General features: G+C 38.2%; 1 protein-coding gene across 3 annotated transcripts in view; it reads right to left on the bottom strand.

The window, feature by feature from the left end:
• The window catches only part of LEPR (leptin receptor), a gene marked incomplete at its 3' end in the record, with an annotated part of 102513 nt that extends 80527 nt beyond the window's left edge, over positions 1–21986 (bottom strand). For 2 of the 3 annotated variants that reach the window (XM_079941784.1, XM_079941785.1), the window contains exons 1-2: positions 21633–21986; positions 20832–21304 (exon numbers count right to left, since the gene is read on the bottom strand). In XM_079941784.1, the coding sequence (XP_079797910.1) occupies positions 20832–21018 (187 nt within the window). In that variant the 5' untranslated portion in view covers positions 21019–21304; positions 21633–21986. The remainder of the gene's footprint in view (positions 1–20831; positions 21305–21632) is intronic. The other variant, XM_079941786.1, reaches the window with a different exon arrangement.
• Between the last annotated feature and the right edge of the window lie 1612 nt (positions 21987–23598).

The following is a 23598-nucleotide window of genomic DNA, read 5'->3' as shown; positions in this document are numbered from 1 at the left end:
CTCTGAGTTCTTCTGAGCTCATGTGCCCCTTCATGTCCCACACTTCTCAACTAAAATCTGGCATGAATGCTTCTAAGTGGTAAAACCTAATTCACAATCTACCTTCAGACAGCCAGAAAACTTGGTAAAATATGGATCTATAATGTGGGGAATTCCCAAAGACAAGCAAAATATTCAAAGGTGTCAAATGGCCAAAGAAAATAAATAATTGTCCTTTATACTCCTATATGATAAAGGGGGGGAAATACAAGTTATCTGAGGAGAACTTGGGCTTCTAGTATAGGCTTGGCACCAACATGATAAAGACCTTACACATCCTGATACTTAAGGGGATAAGCCTTCAGCATAAATGGCAGCTCCTTACTCAAGGGCCTAAAATGAAGCCTGTCAGATGGCAAACAATGCCCATACACACAGAATTCACATTCTTATTTCTTCACGTAAAGCCACCCTGAATGGAGACATGAGCTAAGACATGAAGAAAGTCTTCAGTATAATGGAAAAATTTTGAATAAAGAAAGACAGAAAAAAGAAAACCTACCACAGGGGACACAGAGATAAATCAGAGGAAAAAAAGTAGCTTTAACAAATGCTAAAGAGGACGTGTCAAAAGACTTTGCACCCATAAACTCAAAGATTGTTCTGACAAAGGAATATCAGAGGAAGAAAGAGCTTTGGGAAAAAAAAAGGGAAGAGTTGCGAAAAAGTTTTTCCAATGGAAAGATTAGAAAACATATTTGCATAATTAATTCCTCCCCAAGGTGGGGGGAGGGGAATAAAGTCAAGTGATTCATATCCAACCAATAGCATTTACAGAAAAAAAGAATAAAGAGAAAATGATCGGCGAAATAATATAAGAAAATTTCCCAGGGCTGATAAGAGACATAAGTCTTCAAACTAAAAAAAAAAAAAAAAAAAAAAAAAAATTCTACCAACTTCCAAGAAAGAGGAATGGAAAAAAAAATACATTCCTAAGCATATCATTAAGAAATTGCAGAAGAGCAAAGAAGAAGAGAAGATAGGAAGAGTTTCCAGAGAGAAAAAAATCACTAAAGGAACGGTAAACAGAATTAAAACAAATGTTTCATCTCAAAACACTGAATTCTAGAAAACAATCCAGTAATGGCTGATGGAAAATTATAGTTTAAAATTCTATTAGCCAATCAAGCAAGTATCAGAGCAAAACAAATACATTTTCAATAATGCAATGATTTAGAAAATTTATATCCCGTGAATCTCTTTCTCAGAGGTAATTTTATGACGTATTCCAGCAAAATGAGGAATAAACCAACAAAGAGGGATTCAGGGACTCAGGATACAGGAAAGCTTGACTACGACTCAGTTGATGACTCTGCAGGCTTGAGAATGAACTGTCCAGATAGTAGATGGGGTACAGATGACCACTGAAAGGAAATGGCCCAGAAAAAGGTGAGGACAGAAGGCAACTTAATGCATAATATGATTCTGAAGCTGCAAAAATTTGAAAATAAAACAAACAAAAAACCAGAATAACATGAGGGAAAAAAGGAAGCCTTAGTTCAAAATTGAAGCCACTAGTCCAAATAAGAATATGCATTCAATAAGTTTCAAAAAGAAGAATGAAATGGATTCCAAAAAATAAAGGGAATGAGGAAAAAACTTAAAATTAAAGACATAATGAACAAGGCTCACATATCTTCTCACAATAAGAAAAAATTCAGCTTAATGGAAAAAGCCTTATTAAAAAGTCCTGATCTAAATACGAATTGAAATAAAATATGGCACAATTTTGAGCAAATGCTGAAATTAAAAAATCCATTTGAAAGAAGAAAGAATCCCCTTAACCTTGATTCTAGGAACATTCTCCTTTGGGTGGCTGAGAAGTCACATTGAATGAAATAATCCTAGAACTCTTCCTAGTTCTGCAATGAGTAATACTTAAAAAGTCACAATAACATTAATGTTGCTATTTATTTATTTTTCAACTTTTTGGCCTAACCAATAGACAAAAATGAAAAATTTAATTGCAAATATTTAGCATAAAATATTATCAATATTTTCACTGTACAGCTGTCAAAATTGGAGTAGTATAATTATAAAAGGAGAGATGGTGAGAAGGCAAAGGGTGAAATATCCCAACCTCATAAAGTAGGGAGTCAAGAGAAACCATCTGTACTGAATGGAACAAGAAATGGTCATGGAATTATAAACGGAACCAATAAAAGAGGTCAGAAAATTAATATAGTTATATGTAGAAGAGGGTCAGAGAAAGAAGGTGAAATTAGTAAGCTAAATTCTTTCCTACTATGGTACCTGTTTAAAGTTGATAAATGAAAATAAAAGGAAAAAAAGTCAATATAAGCATATTATTTAGCCCTACAGAGGTAGCCAATGGAGGAAACAAACCCAGAAATGATTAAAGTTAGTTGTTCTCAAAGTCAGGAATAAAAAAGTGAAGGGAGTGGGGCAACGGAACCACTGTGTTTTATTACAGTAGGTTTTTGTAACCATGTGCATGGATTCTTTTCATGCAGAATTATTATTTTGTCCTTTTAATTAAATTAAGTGCTAATGGATTTCAAAGAAAGTAGCTACTAACAAAGTCCTAGGAGCTAATTAAAAGTTCACAGAAATGACATATTAGTTGAACTCCAAGAAATACAATACAAAGGGAGAGAGTAGTATTGTATTTCCTCTATTCTAAGATTCACAATATTTTAACACCTCTGACACCAGGATCCTTGTTAAAACCGATGTCATCTTACAACCACTGATGGCCTGGTAGCAGCTGTGATCTCGTTGTCATTGATTGCATACACAGAAACCTGGGGTGCTTTTCTAATGACAGACAGGACAATTTTAATCCATCAATATTTCAGTTAACAAACTATTGAAAGACCATTTGAGGAAGGAAGGAATATGAGCCCTGTGTGCTATCTGAAAACCTTCTGTGGACATCTTTTGCTAAGATCAATATAGAGCCAGCATAAAATTTGCAAAATGAACCAACTTAAAAGAAAATTTCGGAGATTGGTTCAAGATGGCGGAGTAGAAGGGTGTGCTCTCACTCCCTCCTGCGAGAACACCAGAATCACAACTAACTGCTGAAAATCATCAACAGGAAGACACTGGAACTCACCAAAAAAGATACCCCACATCCAAAGACAAAGGAGAAGCCATAATGAGACAGTAGGAGGGGCACAATCACAATAAAATCAAATCTCATAACTGCTGGGTGGGTGATTCACAAACTGGAGAACACTTATACCACAGAAGTCCACCCACTGGAGTGAAGGATCTGAGCCTCACGTCAGGCCTCCGAACCTGGGGGTCCGGCAACGGAGGGGGAATTCCAAGAGAATCAGACTTTGAAGGCTAGTGGGATTTGATTGCAGGACTTCAACAGGACTGGGGGAAACAGAGACTCCACTCTTGGAGGGCACACACAAAGTAGTGTGCACATCAGGACCCAGGGGAAGGATCAGTGACCCCATAGGAGACCAAAACAGACCTACCTGCTAGTGTTGGAGGGTCTCCTGCAGAGGCAGGGGGTGGCTCTGTCTCATCGTGAGGACAAGGACACTGGCAGCAGAAGTTCTGGGAAGTCCTCCTTGGCGGGAGCCCTCTCAGAGGCAGCAATTAGCCCCACCAAAGAGCCTGGGTAGGCTACAGTGTTGGGTCTCCTCAGGCCAAACAACCAACAGGGAGGGAACCCAGCCCCACCCATCAGCAGTCAAGTGGATTAAAGTTTTACTGAGCTCTGCTCACCAGAGCAACAGCTAGCTGTAGCCAGCACCACTCCCTCCCATCAGGAAACTTGCACAAGCCCCGTATATAGCCTCATCCGCCAGAGGGCAGACAGCAGAAGCAAGAAGAACTACAATCATGCAGCCTGTGGAACAAAAACCACATTCACAGAAAGATAGACAAGATGAAAAGGCAGAGGGCTATGTAACAGATGGAGGAACAAGATAAAACCCCAGAAAAACAACTAAATGAAGTGGAGACAGGCAACCTTCCAGAAAAAGAATTCAGAATAATGATAGTGAAGATGATCCAGGACCTCAGAAACAGAATGGAGGCAAAGATCAAGAAGATGCAAGAAATGTTTAACAAAGATCTACAAGAATTAAGGTAACAAACAAACAGAGATGAACAACACAATAACTGAAATGAAAACTACACTAGAAGGAATCAATAGTAGAAAAACTGAGGCAGAAGAATGGATAAGTGACCTGGAGGACAGAATGGTGGAATTCACCGCTGCGGAACAGAATAAAGAAAAAGGAATGAAAAGAAATGAAGACAGCCTAAGAGACCTCTGGGATAACATTAAATGCAACAACATTCACATTATAGGGGTCCCAGAAGGAGAAGAGAGAGAGAAAGGACCGGAGAAAATATTTAAAGAGATTATAGTCAAAAACTTCCCTAACATGCAAAAGGAAATAGCCACCCAAGTCCAGGAAGTGCAGAGAGTCCCATACAGGATAAGCCCAAGGAGAAGCAAGCCGAGACACACAGTAATCAAATTGGCAAAAATTAAAGCCAAAGAAAAATTATTGAAAGCAACAAGGAAAAAACGACAAATAACATACAAGGGAACTCCCATGAGGTTAATAGCTGATTTCTCAGCAGAAACTCTACAAGCCAGAAGGGAGTAGCATGATATACTTAAAGTGATGAAAGGGAAGAACCTACAACCAAGGTTACTCTACCCGGCAAGGATCTCATTCAGATTCAATGAAGAAGTCAAAGGCTTTACAGACATGCAAAAGCTAAAAGAATTCAGCACCACCAAACCAGCTCTACAACAAATGCTAAAGGAACTTCTCTAAATGGGAAACACAAGAGAAGAAAAGGACCTACAAAAACAAACCCAAAACAATTAACGAAATGGTCATAGGAACATACATTTTGATAATTAAACGTGAATGGATTAAATGCTCCAACCAAAAGGCACAGGCTGGCTGAATGGATACAAAAACAAGACTCATATATATGCTACGCTCTACAAGAGACCCACTTCAGACCTAGGGAAACATACAGACTGAAAGTGAAGGGATAAAAAAGATATTCCATGCAAATGGAAATCAAAATAAAGCTGGAGTAGCAATTCTCATATCACACAAAATAGACTTTAAAACAAAGACTATTAACAGAGACAAGGAAGGACGCTACATAATGATCAAGGGATCAATCCAAGAAGAAGATATAACAATTATAAATATATATGCACCCAACATAGGAGCACATCAATACATAAAGCAACTGCTAACAGCTATAAAAGAGGAAATCGACACTAACACAATAATAGTGGGGGAATTTAACATCTCACTTACACCAACGGACAGATCATCCAAACAGAAAATTAATAAGGAAACACAAGCCTTAAATGACACAATAGACCAGAGAGATATAATTGATATTTATAGGACATTCCATCCAAAAACAGCAGATTACACTTTCTTCTCAAGTGCGCACGGAACATTCTCCAGGATAGATCACATCTTGGGTCACAAAGAAGCCTCAGTAAATTTAAGAAAATTGAAATTATATCAAGCATCTTTTCTGACCACAATGCTATGAGATTAGAAATGAATTACAGGGAAAAAAACGTAAAAAACACAAACACATGGAGGCTAAACAACACATTACTAAATAACCAAGAGATCACTGAAGAAATCAAAAAGGATATCAAAAAATACCTAGAGACAAATGACAAGGAAAACACGATGATCCAAAACCTATGGAATGCAACAAAAGAAGTTCTAAGAGCGAAGTTTATAGCTATACAAGCCTACCTCAAGAAACAAGAAAAATCTCTCAAATAAACAATCTAACCTTACATCTAAAGGAACTAGAGAAAGAACAAACAAAACCCTAAGTTAGCAGAAGGAAAGAAATCATAAAGATCAGAGCAGAAATAAATGAAATAGAAACAAAGAAAACAATAGCAAAGATGAATAAAACTAAAAACTGGTTCTTTGAGAAGATAAACAAAATTGAAAAACCATTAGCAAGACTCATCAAGAAAAATAGGGAGAGGACTCAAATCAATAAAATTAGAAATAAAAAAGGAGAAGTTACAGGGCTTCCCTGGTGGCGCAGTGGTTGAGAGTCCGCCTACCGATGCAGGGGACATGGGTTCGTGCCCCGGTCCGGGAAGATCCCACGTGCCGCGGAGTGGCTGGGCCCGTGAGCCATGGCCGCTTGAGCCTGCACGTCCAGAGCCTGTGCTCCGCAACGGGAGAGGCCACAACAGTGAGAGGCCTGCGTACCACAAAAAAAAAATAAAGTGAAAAAAAAAGGAGACGTTACAACGGACACCACAGAAATACAAAGCATCTCAAGAGACTACTACAAGCAACTCTATGCCAATAAACTGGACAACCTGGAAGAACTGGACAAATTCTTAGAAAGGTATAACCTTCCAAGACTGAACCAGGAAGAAGTAGAAAATATGAACAGACCAATCACAAGTAATGAAATTGAAACTGTGATTAAAAATATTCCAACAAACAAAAGTCCAGGAACAGAGGGCTTCACAAGTGAATGCTATCAAACATTTAGAGAAGAGCTAACACCCATCCTTCTCAAACTCTTCCAAAAATTGCAGAGGAAGGAACACTCCCAAACTCATTGTATGAGGCCACCATCACCCTGATACCAAAAACAAACAAAGATACTACAAAAAAAGAAAATTACAGACCAATATCACTGATGAATATACATGCAAAAATCCTCAACAAAATACTAGCAAACAGAATCCAACAACATATTAAAAGGATCATACATCATGATCAAGTGGGACTTAACCCAGGGATGCAAGTATTCTTCAATATACACAAATCAACCAATGTGATACACCATATTAACAAATTGAAGATGAAAAACCATATGATCCTCTCAATAGATGCAAAAAAGCTTTTGACAAAATTCAACACCCACTTGTGATAAAAACTCTCCAGAAAGTAGGCATAGAGGGAACCTACCTCAACATAACAAAGGGCATATATGACAAACCCACAGCAAACATCATTCTCAATAGTAAAAAACTGTAAGCAATTCCTCTAAGTTCAGGAACAAGACAAGGATGTCCACTCTCACCACTATTATTCAACATAGTTTTGGAAGTCCTAGCCACGGCAATCAGAGAAGAAAAAGAAATAAAAGGAATACAAATTGGAAAAGAAGAGGTAAAACTGTCACTGTTGGCATTTGACATGATACTATACATAGAGAATCCTAAAGATGCCACCAGAAAACTACTAAAGCTAATCAATGAATTTGGTAAAGTTTCAGGATACAAAATTAATGCACAGAAATATCTTGCATTCCTATATACTAATGAGGAAAAATCTGAAAGAGAAATTAAGGAAACACTCCCATTTACTGCTGCAACAAAAAGAATAAAATACCTAGGAATAAACCTACCTAGGGAGACAAAAGACCTATATGCAGAAAACTACAAGACACTGATGAAAGAAATTAAAGATGATACCAACAGAGGGAGAGATATACCAAGTTCTTGGACTGGAAGAATCAACATTGTGAAAATGACTATAGTACCCAAAGCAATCTACAGATTCAATGCAATCCCTATCAAATTACCAATGGCATTTTTTACAGAACTAGAACAAAAAAATCTTAAAATTTGTATGGAGACCTAAAAGACCCCGAATAGCCAAAGCAGTCTTGAGGGAAAAAAACAGAGCTGGAGCAATCAGACTCCCTGACTTCAGACTATACTACAAAGTTACAATCACCAAGACAATATGGTACTGGCACAAAATATAGATCAATGGAACAAGATAGAAAGCCCAGAGATAAATCCACACACCTGCAGTCAACTAGTCGATGACAAAGGAGGCAAGGATACACAATGGAGAAAAGACAGTCTCTTCAATAAGTGCTGTTGGGAAAACTGGACAGCTACATGTAAAAGAATGAGGGCTTCCCTGGTGGCACAGTGGTTGGGAGTCTGCCTGCTGATGCAGGGGACGCAGGTTCGTGCCCCAGTCTGGGAGGATCCCACGTGCCATAGAGCAGCTGGGCCCGTGAGCCATGGCCGCTGGGCCTGCGCATCTGGAGCCTGTGCTCTGCAACGGGAGAGACCACAGCAGTGAGAGGCCCGCGTACCACACAAAAAAAAATGAAATTAGAACACTCCTAACACCATACACAAAAATAAATTCAAAATGGATTAGAGACCTAAATGTAAGACCAGACACTATAAAACTTTTAATGGAAAACAGGAAGAACAAGCTTTGACATAAATCACAGCAAGATCTTTTTTGTCCCACCTCCTACAGTAATGGAAAAAAAACCAAAAATAAACAAATGGGACCTAATGAAACTTAAAAGCTTTTGCACAGCAAAGGAAACCATAAACAAGATGAAAAGACAACCCTCAGAATGGGAGAAAATATTTGCAAATGAATCAACGGACAAAGGATTCACCTCCAAAATTTACAAGCAGCTCATGCAACTCAATATCAAAAAAACAAACAACCCAATCCAAAAATGGACAGAACACCTAAATAGTCATTTCCAAAGAAGATATACAGATAGCCAAAAAACACATGAAAGAATGCTCAGCATCACTAATCATGAGAGAAATGCAAATCAAAACTACAATGAGGTATCACCTCACACCAGTCAGAGTGGCCATCATCAAAAAATCTACAAACAAGAAATGCTGGAGAGGGTGTGGAGAAAAGGGAACCCTCTTGCACTGTAGGTGGGAATATAAATTGATACAGCCACTATGGAGAACAGTATGGAGGTTCCTTAAAAAACTAAAAATAGAACTACCATATGACCCAGCAATCCCACTACTGGGCATATATCCTGAGAAAACCATAATTCAAAAAGAGTCATATATCACAGTGTTCAATGCAGCACTATTTACAATCTCCAGGACATGGAAGCAACCTAAGTGTCTGTCAACAGATGAATGGATAAAGAAGATGTGGTACATACATACACTGGAATATTACTCAGCCATAAAAAGGAACGTAATTGGGTCATTTGTAGAGACGTGGATGGATCTAGAGACTGTCATACAGAGTGAAGTAAGTCAGAAAGAGAAAAACAAATATCATATATTAATGCATATATATGGAACCTAGAAAAATGGTACAGACGAACCGGTTTATAGGGCAGAAATTGAGACACAGATGTACAGCACAAATGTATGGACACCAAGGGGGGAAAGCGGTGGGGGGTGGGGGTGGGGGTGGGATGAATTGGGAGATTTGGATTGACATGTATAGACTGATGTGTATAAAATGGATGACTAATAAGAACCTGCTGTATAAAAAAATAAATAAAACAAAATTCAAAAAAAAAAATAAGAGCCCACAAACAGCATTCCCCTGGGCCACAGTCCCCCTCTCCCAAGGGAACAGATAGAAAAGAAAAAAAAAAGAAAATCTCAGAAACCATAGTGAAGCATTCTTTTTTGAAGTGCTATATAACAAATAGTCTTGATAACCCAGAGTATGATACCATTTGGGAAAATACTGACATCAACAACACTGAGTTGAAAAATGATTCAGAAAAACCGGATTCTGAATAAGAAAACGAATTCCTTAATGGATTTCTTTGACTTTTACTTTCCTCATGAGAGTGATATGATTTAAACAAAAATCTTTACCTAAGTAATTCTAAAAGAGCCCTTTCAGTAGACATAAAACAAAAATTCTAAACAATGAGAAAGCATTGTACAATAAACAGGCAGAGCTTTTTCTTTCTTAGCAGTGCAAAAGCAGTCGTGTATCTTAAAAATCCACAATGTCTTAAAGAATTACAACTAACTAGAAAGAGCGGTAACTAGGAGGAATCAGAGATTATTTTTAATTTGGATAAATCATAACAGATTTCAGAGAGGAGTGAGGATTTAACTGCCTCTTGAAGAATGGGGAGGAATGTGAAGCATATCGTAAGTATTATTTTAAAAGGTTTTCTTATAGAACTTTTTGTTCTCTCAGATCAGACCTGTAACCAGCAGTGTTACTGCAAGACACCCAGGTCACTAGAGAAATACTCAGCTACCTCCTGGGTAGGTCATGATCCTAACAGATAACATCTTCATAATATAACAGCAACTACAATTATCAGGTGCTTATTATATATGTGCCAGTATGTTTTCTCTCTGTTTATGCATAAACACATATACACACACACATATATGTGTGTGTATAATTTATTTTCTCTTTCATCTCCTACACACTGACCAGTTTGGTTCAGAAACTTTGTTGGTGCATACAGAAGTCTAATTATTTGATTATCTCATAGGTTTAGACACCCAAATAACACGTGCTAGTTAAAGTAAAATGAGAAAATATAATTCTGAGAAAAACTAAGTTGTCCTATGCCTTCACCAAACAGCTATTTGGTAACAGCTGTTCTTAACATTTTCACATTTTAAAGCCTATTATAATACCATTATATTATATAATATATAATACCATTATATATAATATATAATACCATTATATAATACCATTATATAATACCATTATATAATACCATTATATAATACCATTATATAATACCATTATAATACATTTTAAAGCCTATTATAATACCATTATAGACGCCGCTGAGAATCCTTACTTGGCTCACATCTTTAGCTATTATCTAGTACAACTAGATAAAACATTTATACATTTCCATAAACATTATAGAAATTATTAGCCCAAGAGTAGAGTCGGTCAGTCAGTCCGTCAATCTGTCTGTCTCTCTCTCTTCCCCCCATTCCCTCCCTTCCTCCTTCTCTCTTTATCTTTCTCATTCACTGTTATACACACATATATATATACAGATTTGTAAGTCTGTACTGTTTCTGAATTTTCTCTCTAATTGGCAAAGACTTAAAAATTAATATCAACATCACAATGCCCCTTTAGGGTGTCTCCATTTGGGTCATTTTTATTTGCTAGTCCATAGTACTCTAGTCTGATTTAAGTAGGTCCACAGGGTACCAGAAAATTTCATTAAAATAGTTCTCATATGCGTGACTCTCTCCTTTAAGACCATCCACAGACAATGGTTCCCACAGCTCTGTTCTCTCCTCAGCGAGTCTCCATCTACGCTCAGCAAAGCCACAGCTTTAACCCAGCCGACTGGACCACTTAAAGATGCTGATGCCAGGCAAAATTGAAAGTGGGCTGTATTCACTTTGGAGGACACTTTATTGGTACGATAAAATTGTATAAGTGGGAAGAATCTAGCCTATCAATTCTATGGAAGAATAAGAGACTTGCTGACTTTCATTCAGTGAGAATCAATATCCACAAAAATTTCACACAGCCTACCTTAGACATATTCAGTGTTCACATTCTGGAAAAGATTTTAGGGACTTCCCTTGTGGCCCAGTGGTTAAGGATCTGCCTTCCAGTGCAGGGGACGCAGGTTCAATCCCTGGTCGGGGAACTAGGATCCCACATGCCACGGGGCAACTAAGCCTGTGTGCTGCAACTACTGAGCCCAAGTGCTCTGGAGCCTGGGCACCACAACTAGAGAGAAGCCCACGCACCGCAACTAGAGAAGCCCACGCACCGCAACGAAAGATCCCGCATGCTGCAGTGAAGATCCCGCATGCCGCAACAAAGACCTGATGCAGCCAAATAAATAAATAAATATTTTTTTTAAAAAAAAGATTTTAAACTTCCAAGTTGATGGCACTTAAATTTGACAGGGATGTTTTACTACATAACCAGTATTTCTGTGTCTGATATTTCTTATAAACATCTACTGAATCTCACTTAAAAATATTACAATGGCATTAATCACATCTTGAAGCTTGGCACATCAGCAATGTGGATTGAAGGGTTACAAGAGTGGATATTTCTGGTTTTCATTTTAAAGCCAACAGGAAGCATGAGGATAATCATAAGTCAGAGCTACTGAAAAAGGTTGTTAAACATATAAATACATATTTTAAAGTAGTATCCCTTTAATAAACCCTACAAAAACAGAAATATAACTCGAGAATCACTCCAAATTAATGAAAGCATCCATTCAGCAGGAATACATAATAATTTTAAATGTGTACATGTAGTATAACCTCAAAATAACATATATTTATTATAATGTAGCCTTGAAATGTATATGGTGAAAATTCAGCGTACCACAAGGAAAAAGACAGATATCCACATATATGGTAGAAAATTTTAATACACTCTCCTAAAGAATGAATAGCACAGCAGACACAAATACATGAGGATATATGAGATTGAAATAATACTAACAAATGATACTGGAACAAAAACATTAACAAATTTGACATAGATTGAACTCTGCTCCCCCAAACTGTAGACTGCATATTATTTTTAATCACCAATGGGGCATTTACAAAAACTGACCACGTACAAAGCCATAAGGTAAGTTACAAACAAATCCAAAGGACTAAAATCATACAGACCACGTTCTCTGTCCACGGTGTTTTTAAAACAGAAAAAATAGCAAAAATATAACTACACAAATGCCATATACTAGGACATTAAGAAAAAAAGTAAGCCACTGGGCAAAAAAGATATAATATATTTTAAACTGATGATAGTGAAAAAAGCATCTCAAAACTTAAATTATTTCATGCAGATAAAGCAGTACTGAGAGGAAATTCAAAGAAAGAAACATCATTCTTAATGTGACATGACTTCACCTGTGAGCACTTCAAATCAACATTATACCTGAGGTCCTAGGCAAGGCAGAAAGAGAAGTGGAAAAGGTTTAAGGAATATAAAGGAAGAAACAAAACTGTCATTATTCATGAATGACAAGAAAAGTGGAAAATCCCGAAGTATCTATATGTAAGCTGTTTAACTTAATTACAAAACTTAGCAAGATTGCTGGTGGAAAATAGAACTACCTAAAACCAAGCATTTTAAACCCTTCCCAACTTATTATATGAAGCCAGTATTACTCTGATACCAAAACCAGACAAAGACATCACAATAAAAGAAAACTACTGACCAAAATCCTTTATGAATATAGATGCAAAAATACTAGCAAACCAAATCCAGCAATGTATAAAAAGGATTATACACTATGACCAAATATGATTTACCTCAGGAATGCAAGTTTGATTTAAAATGTGAAAATCAATCAATCATAATAATAGAATAAAAGACATGACATGTCCATAGAAAAAGGGTTTGACAAATTCCAATGCCATTTCACGACAAAAACATTCAACTAGGAATAGCATATGAATAACCCATAGCTAACATCATACTTAATGGTGAAAGACTGGCTGCTTCCCTGCTAAGATCAGGAACAAGACAAAGTTATTCACCTGCACTTTCTATTCAACTAGAGGTTTTAGCCAGGGCAATTGAGCAAGAAAAAGAAATAGAAGGCATCCAGATTAGAAACAAAGAAGTAAAACTATCTCTATTCTCAGACTACATGATCTTGTATGTAGAAAATAATAAGGAATTCACAAAAACTATATTGCACCTAATAAGTAAGTTCTGCAAGGTTGCAGAATACAAGATCAATGTACACAAATCACTTCTATTTCTGTGCATGAGCAATGAACAATCTGAAATACAATTAAAACATAATTCCATTTCCTATAGCATCAGAAATAATAAAATACTCAGGAATATTTTCAACAAAAGAAATGCAATTATTTGTACACTGAATGCTATAAAACATCACTGAAAGAAATTAAAGAATACCTAAATAAATGGAAAAACATCCCACGTTCATAGACTGAAAAACAATTTTATTAAGATTGTAATATTTCCCAAATTGATTCAATGCAATCCCTTCAAGTTTATAGCTACATTTTGTATATATATTGACAAGCTGATTCTAAAATTCATATGTATTGATATATGCAAGGGAATAGCTAAAACAATACTGAAAAAGAAGAACAAATTTGGAGGATTCACTTCTGATTTCAAAACTTGCTTCAAAGCTACAGTAATCAAGACAGTGTGGTACCTGGTATAAAGATAGAAGTATAGGTCATTGGAACAGAGTTGAGATTCCAGAAGTAAACCTTTACATTTTTGGCAAAATGATTTTTGACAAGACACTTAGATATGGGGAAAGAATGGTCTTTTCAACAAATGGTGGTGGGACAAGTAGATACCCAAATGTGAAAGAATGAAATTGGTCCTTTCCTTCATTCCATATATTCAAAGTAATCAAAAACCTAAACATAAAAGCTAAAACTCTAATATTCTTATAAGTAAAACACAGAAATGAAGCTCTGCAACCCTGAATTAGGTAATGGCTTCTTAGACTGAAATTAAGTATAAAAATAGATAAACTAGACAAAGTTAAAACCCTTGGGCTTCAAAGGATACCATCAAAACAGTGAGAAAACTCACAGAATGGGAGAAAATATTTGAAATCCTGTATCTTAAAAGCGATTGTACACTATATGAAGAACTCTCACAACACAACAATAAAAAGACAAACAATCCAATTAAAAATAAGCAAAGAACATTTCTCAAAAAAAAGATATATAAATGGTCAATAAGCACATGAAAAGGTGCTCAATATCATCAGTCATCAGAAAATGCAAATCAAAACCATAATGAGTATCACTTCACATCCACTATGATAGCTTAATCAAGGTTCTGAACTGTAACAAATGTTGACAAGGAGGTGGAGAAATTGGAACCCTTGTACCTTGCTGGTGGGAATGTAAAATGATGAAAACTGCTTTGGAAAATAGTTTGGCAGATTTTCAAATGTTAAACATAATGTTACATATGACTGAACAATTCTACTCCCAGGTATATACCCAAAAGAGATGAAAACATACATTCACACAAAAACTTGTATGCAAATGTTAGTAGCAGCACTATTCATAATAGCCAAAAAGTGAAAACTACCCAAATGTCCATCAACTAACGAATGAATGAACAAAATGTGATATATCCATATAATGGAATATTATTTGGCCATAAAAAGAATGAAGTACTGATCCATGATACAGCATGGATAAACCTTAAAAACATGCTAAGTGAAAGAATCTGTTCACTAAAGTCCCCATGATTTTATTCGTCCAGAATGTCCAGAATAGGCAAATCCTTAGACACAGAAAGTACATCAGTGGTTTCCAGGGATCAGAAGAGGGGGCATGGGGAGTGAATGCTAAGGGGTATGGGGTTTCTTTTGGGAGTGACAAAAATGCTCTAAAATTAGATAGTGGTGATGGTTATATAACTCTGTTAACGTACTGAAAACCAGTGATTTGTACACTATAAAAGGATGAATTTTATGATATGTGAATTATAGTCCAATAAAGCTATTATTTTTAAAATACTTTTAAAGGTCAAGTTTATCTCTCTATGGCAGTAACAGAAACACAATGAATTTTTTGAAAAGATTCATTTAAAATAACTTCAAAAATATGCAGTTTCTGTGAATAAATCAAACAAGAAGATGTTCAAGGACTCCTAAGGGAAAAATGAGACTATGTTTACATTTATCATATTAGAGAAGACCTAAATATATTGAGAGACAGTCATGGATTCTAGAACTGAATATTTACAAGGTATCAATTTCCTTTTAATTGTTTATAGACTCAAAACAATCTCAATAGAATCTCCATTAAATTCCTAACCAATTTTTTAGAACTTGACAAACTGATTGAAAAAATGTATATGGAAAGGTAAAGGGCCAAGGAATGCTATAGCACTCCTGAAAAAATTGCACCAAGTGGGAGGATTTACTCCCCTACCTACCAGATAGCAAGACAATTTAAACCTGTAGTAATTACAGAAAGAGGTCAAAGGAACAAATACAGAGCCCAAAAACAGACCCAACATATTATCAACTCTTGATATTTGAAAACAGTAAGTATTTGTTGTTTTAAGCCACTAAATTTGGGGGTAACTTGTTACACAGAAATGGGTAACTAATACATTGCTGCTCACCAGTATTCTCAGATTTATTTTTTCTTTTAGAACAGAGGTTAACCTTCCCCACCTCCTTGAAGTTAGGCATACCATATGACTTCTTTTGCGTCTAAAGTATGAGTGTAAATCATTCATGTCACTTCCAGATGGAGGCATTTAAAGCTAGTTCATGATTACCCCCACTTTCTTTTCCCATACTATACCAACTGGGAAAGTCCTGTGTTCCAGATTGTACAGCTACAGAATGACGGAGGTTCCCTGAATTTAGACCTGACAATAGTTGCCCTGGAAAGTTGCCTTAATCCAGAGGAAACTTTTCTTGAATGAAAAATAAACCTTTATTGCATTAAGTCAATGAGATTTGGGGATAATCTGTTACCGCAGCATAACCTAGCCTATTTTTACAGATACTAGGCTCGATCTCACTAGTAATTGAGGAAACAAACAGTAATGATATAATACATACCTACCAGATGGGCAAAAATTAAAGGTCATGATAATACTAAATTTTGGCAGGGATGTAGAGGAATGAAAGTAGGAATATAAATTGGTGGAACCATGCTGGAAAAGTGTGGCATTATCTAATAAAGCTGATATCTGCAAGCCCTGTGTTCTAGTAATTTGACTAGCAGTTTTATACTCTAAAGAAACTCCTGCATCTAAGCACCAAGGCATTTGTAGAAGAAGAATCATAGGTGGTTTATTTATGGTAGTGAAAGAAAGAAAGGGACAGAAGGAGGGAGGGAGGAAGGAAGGGAGGGAGGGAAGAAGAAGGAAGAAAGGAAAAAGGGAGGGAGGGAAGGAGAGAAGGACAGAAATGACCCAAATATCCTGAAACAGAATGAGTAAAAAATAAAGGTATTATATTCATATAATAAAATATATCCAGTAATGAAAACAAACAAACAACATCCACTGTCAGCAACAGCATTCAATCATCAAAAAAAATTACTGAGCTCCCCTTATACGCTTGGCTCTATTTCAGGTACTAGGCCCTATTTTGGAGCAAAACAGGAAAAAAAAATCCACCCTCATGGAGTTTGCATTCTAATAGAAATGAGACAGGAAAAATGATTAAGTCATACAGTATTTTTAAAGGTAGTAAGTACATGCGGAAAAGCAAAGGAAAGGGGAAAGTGTTTTGCAAGGTAAGATGTACAATTTTAAATGTGATAATCAGAGTAGCCTTCATTGAAAAGGAGACAACTGAACAAAGATTTAAAAGAAGTGAAAGTAACAGAGTAAGTCCTGTGGTATCTGGGAGAAGAGCGTTCCAGCCAGAGCAAAGATGGTCCCCGATATACTCAAAGAATACCAAGGAGACCAGTGTAGCTGGAACTGAGTGAATGAGAAAAACAGCAAGAAATGAGATCAGATAGGTAAATGGGAGAGAAAAAAACACGTAGCACCTTATAGGTAATTCTAAGGATTTGGGTCCTTTAAGACTTTACTCTGTATGAACTGGAAAGGCACTGGAGATTTTGGAGGAAAACAGTGACATGATCTGACATATGTTGCAAGAAAAGAGCTCTAATTGCAATTTTGAGACTGGATTATGGAGGGAAAAGAATGAAAATGGGGAGACCAGTTAGGAGGTTCTTGCAATAATCCACGTGGGAGATGGTGTCAGCTCAGACTAGGATGGCAGCCATGCAGGTGATGAAAGTAATTATATTCAGGAATTATTTTGAAGATAGAGCAAAGAGGACTTCCTGACACATGACATCTAAGGTATGAGGGAATGGGAGATATCAAAGATGACTCCAAGTTTTGGGGCATGAGCAACGTGAAGGATGAAGGTAGGGAAGGCTGCAGATAGAGTGGGCTTGGGCAAGATGAAGATTCCATTTGGAGCATGCTGAACTGGAGATATCTACTGGACATTCAAATGGAAATGTTGAGCAGGCAGGTGGACATAGAGGTCTGAAGTTCAAGGAGATAACTCAAAGCTTGAGCTATCATTTTGGAGGCATCAGTGTACAAATGTAGAGATTGCGTGAAATCATCAAAGAGCGTAGAAAGGAATGAGCTCGCAAGGACCACAGCTTAAGATATTCTAAGGTTAAAACCTCTGAGAGCAGAAGAGAGATCAGCAAAGGGGACAGAAAGCAATGGCTAGTGAAGAAGAAGGAAAAATCAAAAAGAGTACATGGTGTCCTGGAGGTCAACAAAGAAATATTACAAGGAGCAGAGAGTGATAACTGTGACAATGCTACCAACAGGTGAAGTAAGATCAAAGGTGACAACTGACTACTGGATTTGGGAGAGGTGATGTCACCAGTGACAGTGACAGGAATAGTTTTGGCAGAGTACTGAAAACAGAAGAGTGATAGAAATAGGTTTAAGAGAGAATGTGAAGAAATGAATCAATGATAGGGAATATAGACATCTCTTTTTAAAAGTTTATGCTTTCAAATGGAGAGGATATGGCTTAGTCTCATAAGCATAATGTTAAGCAAAAGAATCTATGAAAGAGTGCCTCCTATATTCGTATAATTTTTTTAAGTAAAAGGAAAATTGTGATTAGGAAGGAACAAGCAAGAGGTTTCTGGGTATTGGCATGTTCTCTTACTTGTATGGTAAATAATGGGTATTTGCCTTGTAATTATCTGTTATAATGATTTGCTATATTATTTGTCAACCAGTACATTTGTTTTATGTACTCTTCTCCCTGTATATGTCATAGTTCAAAAAATTTAAAGATTAATAAGATGATGTGTATGAAAAGACAACAGGTAATATCACTACGGAGTTAACAGAAGTTTTAAAAAATATTTGAGGAGGAATATTTCAAATTATAAGCAGACCAAATTTGAACTGAAACTCCAAAAGTTTATATGTACTAGGTCTGGCCAGGAGGCGAACACTTGTGCCTTTCTGATTTAATTAAAAGTGGAATTTGTAAATCACATAAAAATCTCAAAAGAATTAGGGCAGACTGTAAGCCCTTTTCTTCATTTTTAGCTCCACAGGACATGTTTTTTAGTATGTGTTTGGCTCTCAGCAGGAAAAATGCAGTGCAATATCTGCCAAGGCAATTCTTTTCTTTTTCTGGATATTTTTTAAGTTTTATTTCTAAGACCCCCTTGGGATACTGCACTTCACAAACACAAACCTTTTCGTTATATAATAGTGATCTAACTGCGAAGACACACTGTTTTTTTCTCGGTAAGTTCATTACAAAAGAGGAACAGAGCTTCTGCCAACCATGATGGCTCTCCCAAGCCATGAATGAGTTGGACCATGCGCAGATCCATCCACTGTTTTCAGTTGTTTTCCAACAAGCGACTAGAAGCCGGGATATTTGAGTTCTACTACTCTCTGTTCATTCAACAACCAATTTCTTTAACATTCTGGGCATCTCTTTCAAAGGAGATGATCATCTACGTCACCAGAGGCTATCATGGAAGACAAATGCCTGAATAACTGATGACACTTCCAGTCCAAAGGTGAAAAGGCAATGAAAATAAATTTAAATGTGTTCATAAAAGAGTACTTCAAATCTATATCACTCTTCCAGATGGAATACAAAGCACATGCTAGGTGGGAACACATTGTTTTATTTCAGATCAAAGCCACCAAAAAGAGCCAGAGACACTTCTAAACCTATCCCAACCTACTGATGACTAAGTCTCAAATAATTTTGAATTACAAGGAACAACAAAAGCTATTCTAACATTCTGTCTGCTAAAACAAGTCAACAGTTGTTTGTTGTTTTTTATCAAAAGGAAATAAAAATCTCGCTGACACTTTACAGTACACACTTCTTGTACAACTTTGTGTGTGTCTGTGTGTCAATTCCTAATTTCTGGTTTATCTGTTTAGTTAACTCTGCTATTTTTCTAGGATTCATCCCAAGACAACTAAAATGCATTACTAAAATTGGCACCTCTGCTACTGAACTTAATTTCAGAGAGGCTCTAAAGTGGTCTGAAACCATTTTTTTAATATCCTGCACACAACTTCATGCTAAAAAGTAACACTGTTCAAGAGCAGAAATTGATAGGAAAGGTGCAATTTTTGTTTTCCTCCAAAACAATTTTTATTTCCTCCAAACATACAATACTGAAAGTGCATAAGTACTTATACTAAAGCCACATGTTTTTGTTGCAGTGTTGCAAATATTAACTTCAAGTTGAACATGATTCTTCAAGCTAGACTCAGAGATGATCTAAATATTTACATATAAACTACATATTTCTGAGCTCTTTTATAAGTGTTTTTCTCTTTAAGTTTTGGTTGGAAAACCCTAAAATCATAAGTCTTAAATGCATATGAACAAAAATCCCAAGATCAGTATAGATTTTTAAAATTTCATGAAATTATGAATCTAGCAATGTTTGTAACATGTTAAAAAGTTAAAGAATTATAAATTTTTAAGTTGGGAAACATCTTAGATATTATTAAAAGGCCCTCAGAACTTGACAGATGAGGAAACTGAGGCCCAAAGAAATTAAACTAACCACAGCTGTCACCATAAATGGCAAATCATACCAAAAGCCAGATGTTCTGACTCCAAGTCCAGAGCTCTGAAAGAGCTATTTGTTTCAACATACTTTAATACTTAAGGAAATGAAAGTTAACAGAGGACACTCCAGGCAGTCCCTCAATATAAGGAACTCCCTCAGGCTTACAAGAGCCAGTCTCCTCTTCTGCTTGCAAACCCAAGTCCTAGAAATAACACCCCCAAATTCCCACTTTCTCAAATGGCCTCATCCTACCTGGGGTTTCCAAAATGATTCCTCGGTTGGGTCTCTTTTTCACATCCCTACAAGTCCCTTTAAATAAGTGCTTTGGTTGGGATTGGGTTTTGTTGTTTTTGTTTTGTTTTATTAATTTGCTTGGGGAAAGCCGGAGATGGTGGAAACAGAAGCTCCGGGCTAAACCATTCCTAGAGCACATTTTTTTTCCTTTTGTCATCCAAACCAACAAATCCTTCCTCCGGGCCCCAGGGCTTACTGGTTTCCGTCGCAGTCCCTTCAGTTTCCAAAGTAGGAAGGAGACCTGGAAAAGAAGTTGGCCAGGTGGCACGTCCTTTCTGAGGCGCCCGGCAGGTGCGCGCCCAGGCTGGGCTGGCTGCCCTCGGGCGCGCGCCCCGATGCGCCTTGCCCCGGGGGAACGAGAGCCCCCGCCGCCCCTCCCCCATGGCGCGGGCCCCTCCGGTGGCGCCGGCTGACCCGCCCCGGCCTCCCGGTCCCCACTTGGCCAGCGGGCTCCGGCCAGCCACGCGCGCCCCGGCGCCCGGCTCCTCGCGTGGCCGGGAGACGGAAGAGGTGGCAGAAGCGGGTAGAGGAGAGAGAGAGAGTTGGGTCCCACCTCGAGGCCCAGGTCCCACCCAGGCGGAGGCAGAGATGGCGGCGGCGCGGGGGCTCGGCCGGCTGTAGGCTCTGCGGTGGGGCGGCTCCAAACTCCCTGCCGAAGGTGCCGGGCAGCTGTCAAGAGAGAGGAGGCAGCGGAGTGTGGAAGGAGGAGCTGAGGGGGAGCGGAGGGAGAGGCGGGAGTTGGGGGAGAGAAGGGAGGAAAGGTCGGGTCGCCGCCCGCGCGCCCCGCGCCCTCCGCCACCGCTCCCGGGGCGGCAGGAGTGGCCCCCGAGCCGTCAGGGCTGGCGCGCAGGTGACGGGGGCGGCGGCGGGGATGCGGCTGCGCGTGGCGCCGGGCCTGGGGGAGGAAAAGCGAGGAGTCCGGAGAGAAGGACCCTCTGCCCGCAGGGAAGCCGAGACTCGAGGCGAACTCGGCAGAAAGGTGGCGCCGCTACCTTACCCAACTGTCAGCTACCGCGCGCCCACTCTGAGCCCGGGGGTCTCAGGCCCTGGACTGGGCCCTGGGGTTCCCTCTGTCCCTCCCACTTACAGACTAACAGGCCTCTGTGCATCAGGTGTGCAAAATGCTGCAATAAAGATTGTAAAAAGCGGGAGGAGTGGGAAAGGAAAGCGAAATGGAAAAGACCAGAAGTAGTGAGGTAGTGAGTTTCCTGTCACCGAGAATGTTTCAGCCAAGCATTTTGGTCGTATTTGTCAGGAAGTCATGATTCTTCTCAATCTTGAAATTCAATGGCGTTTGACGTAGTAAGTTAAAAAAAAAAAAAATCCGTCCTTGAACAGTCTGATTCTGACCCCAAAGTAATAATCATTTTCTTGCTCTCCACTCAAAATGTTCACTCACTGATTTATTCATTAATACATTTTTGTTGAGGCCCTACTGAGTGCCACACAATAGGCTAGGTTGCAATTATTATGTGCCTTGAACTTGGAGTTATGACAAGCAAGTATTCATATAATTACCAGTTGTGATGGATGATATGAAAGAAACCAACAGAGTGAGGAAGAAAGAATAAAGGGGAGTAGAGTACTCTGGATTGGGTGGATGGTTAATTTTCAACGGAACTCGCCTAGCATCCTCATAGGAAGAAGCATCAGAGACACAGAAAGAACTTAGCCCAGAGATGGGTAGAGCCAGAAGCAATGTCTCCCTGCTCCCTGACCCAGACACTTGGCCAACCTGTGGAGCTTTGTAAACGGAACTTTTCCCCCAGAGGAATATTGTCCCAGGGTCAGTGTCACTTTAATGGAGACAAATGTCTTCACTGGATGAAAATAAGAATTGGAGTAGAAATACTGACTTCCTCAAATTATTGTGAAATAAAACAACCCAAGAGAATCCTTAATTAGATAGTTGCTATGAACTAGCGTATGAGTTTTCTAGGGTTGCCTTAACAAATGACCACAGGCTCAACAATTAATACAAGAGAAATATATTTGTTCACTATTCTGGAGGCCAGAAGTCCAAAGGCGAGATGTCGTCAGGTCCATAGACTTCCCCAAGGCCTAGGAGACAATCCTTCCTTGCCTCATTCAGCTTCTGGCGGCTCCAGGACTCCATCGGCTTATGGCTAAATCTCTCCAACCTCTGCCTCCATCTTCACATGGCCTTCCTCTCTGTGTCTGTGTCTTCTTCTCTTCTGTCTCCTTTAAAGACATTTGTCATTGGAATTGGAAACCATCCAGGTAATCCAGGGTGATCTCAGCTCGAAATCCTTACTAATTAAATCTGCAAAGACCCCTTTTCCAAATAAGGTCACATTCACAGATTCTAGAGTTTAGGATGTGGAGATATTTTGGGAAGAAGCCACCATTCAACCCACTAAAGCTAGTAAACTAATAGGGGCCAAAATCATTGCCTACTGTGGAATCAGGGTGCCATTCCAGGACCACTATTCAAAATTGTACTGATACTAAGCATATTAATGATTTTATTGTGAACTTCTAAAAATGTGTCATTAAACCTGGGCTTATGAGGAGTAACTGTAATAAGGAAAAGAAGTACAGAGGCTCAAGCCTTTAATTCATATCTGAGTCACAGGAAATATTTGAAGGCCAAGCATAGCTTGCCAGAAGCTACCATTGTTAAATTAATACAGAAATACACTCCACATCCATATGTATGGATTTCTGATAGTATGATCTAATACTGAATGTCTGCTAGGCACCAGGCTCTGAGTCATGGGCTCCTATGCAGCTTACATTCTAGGTTATGGGACACATTTGAAACTCATTTCCTCTGGCACAGTGTCTGATGCATACCTGAAACTTGATAAAGCGTTATTGAATGAAGAGATGAGTACAAATAAATCACTATCAATCAACTAGGCAATTATCACCACACTGAAAAACATCTCCATAATAAGAAGATAAGATTCATTAGAGCAAAACAGATTAACACCGTGACT

Source organism: Stenella coeruleoalba, assembly GCF_951394435.1.
Source record: "Stenella coeruleoalba genome assembly, chromosome: 1".
NCBI classification, from domain to species: Eukaryota; Metazoa; Chordata; class Mammalia; order Artiodactyla; family Delphinidae; genus Stenella; species Stenella coeruleoalba.
This window is presented reverse-complemented; position numbering and strand designations above follow the sequence as displayed.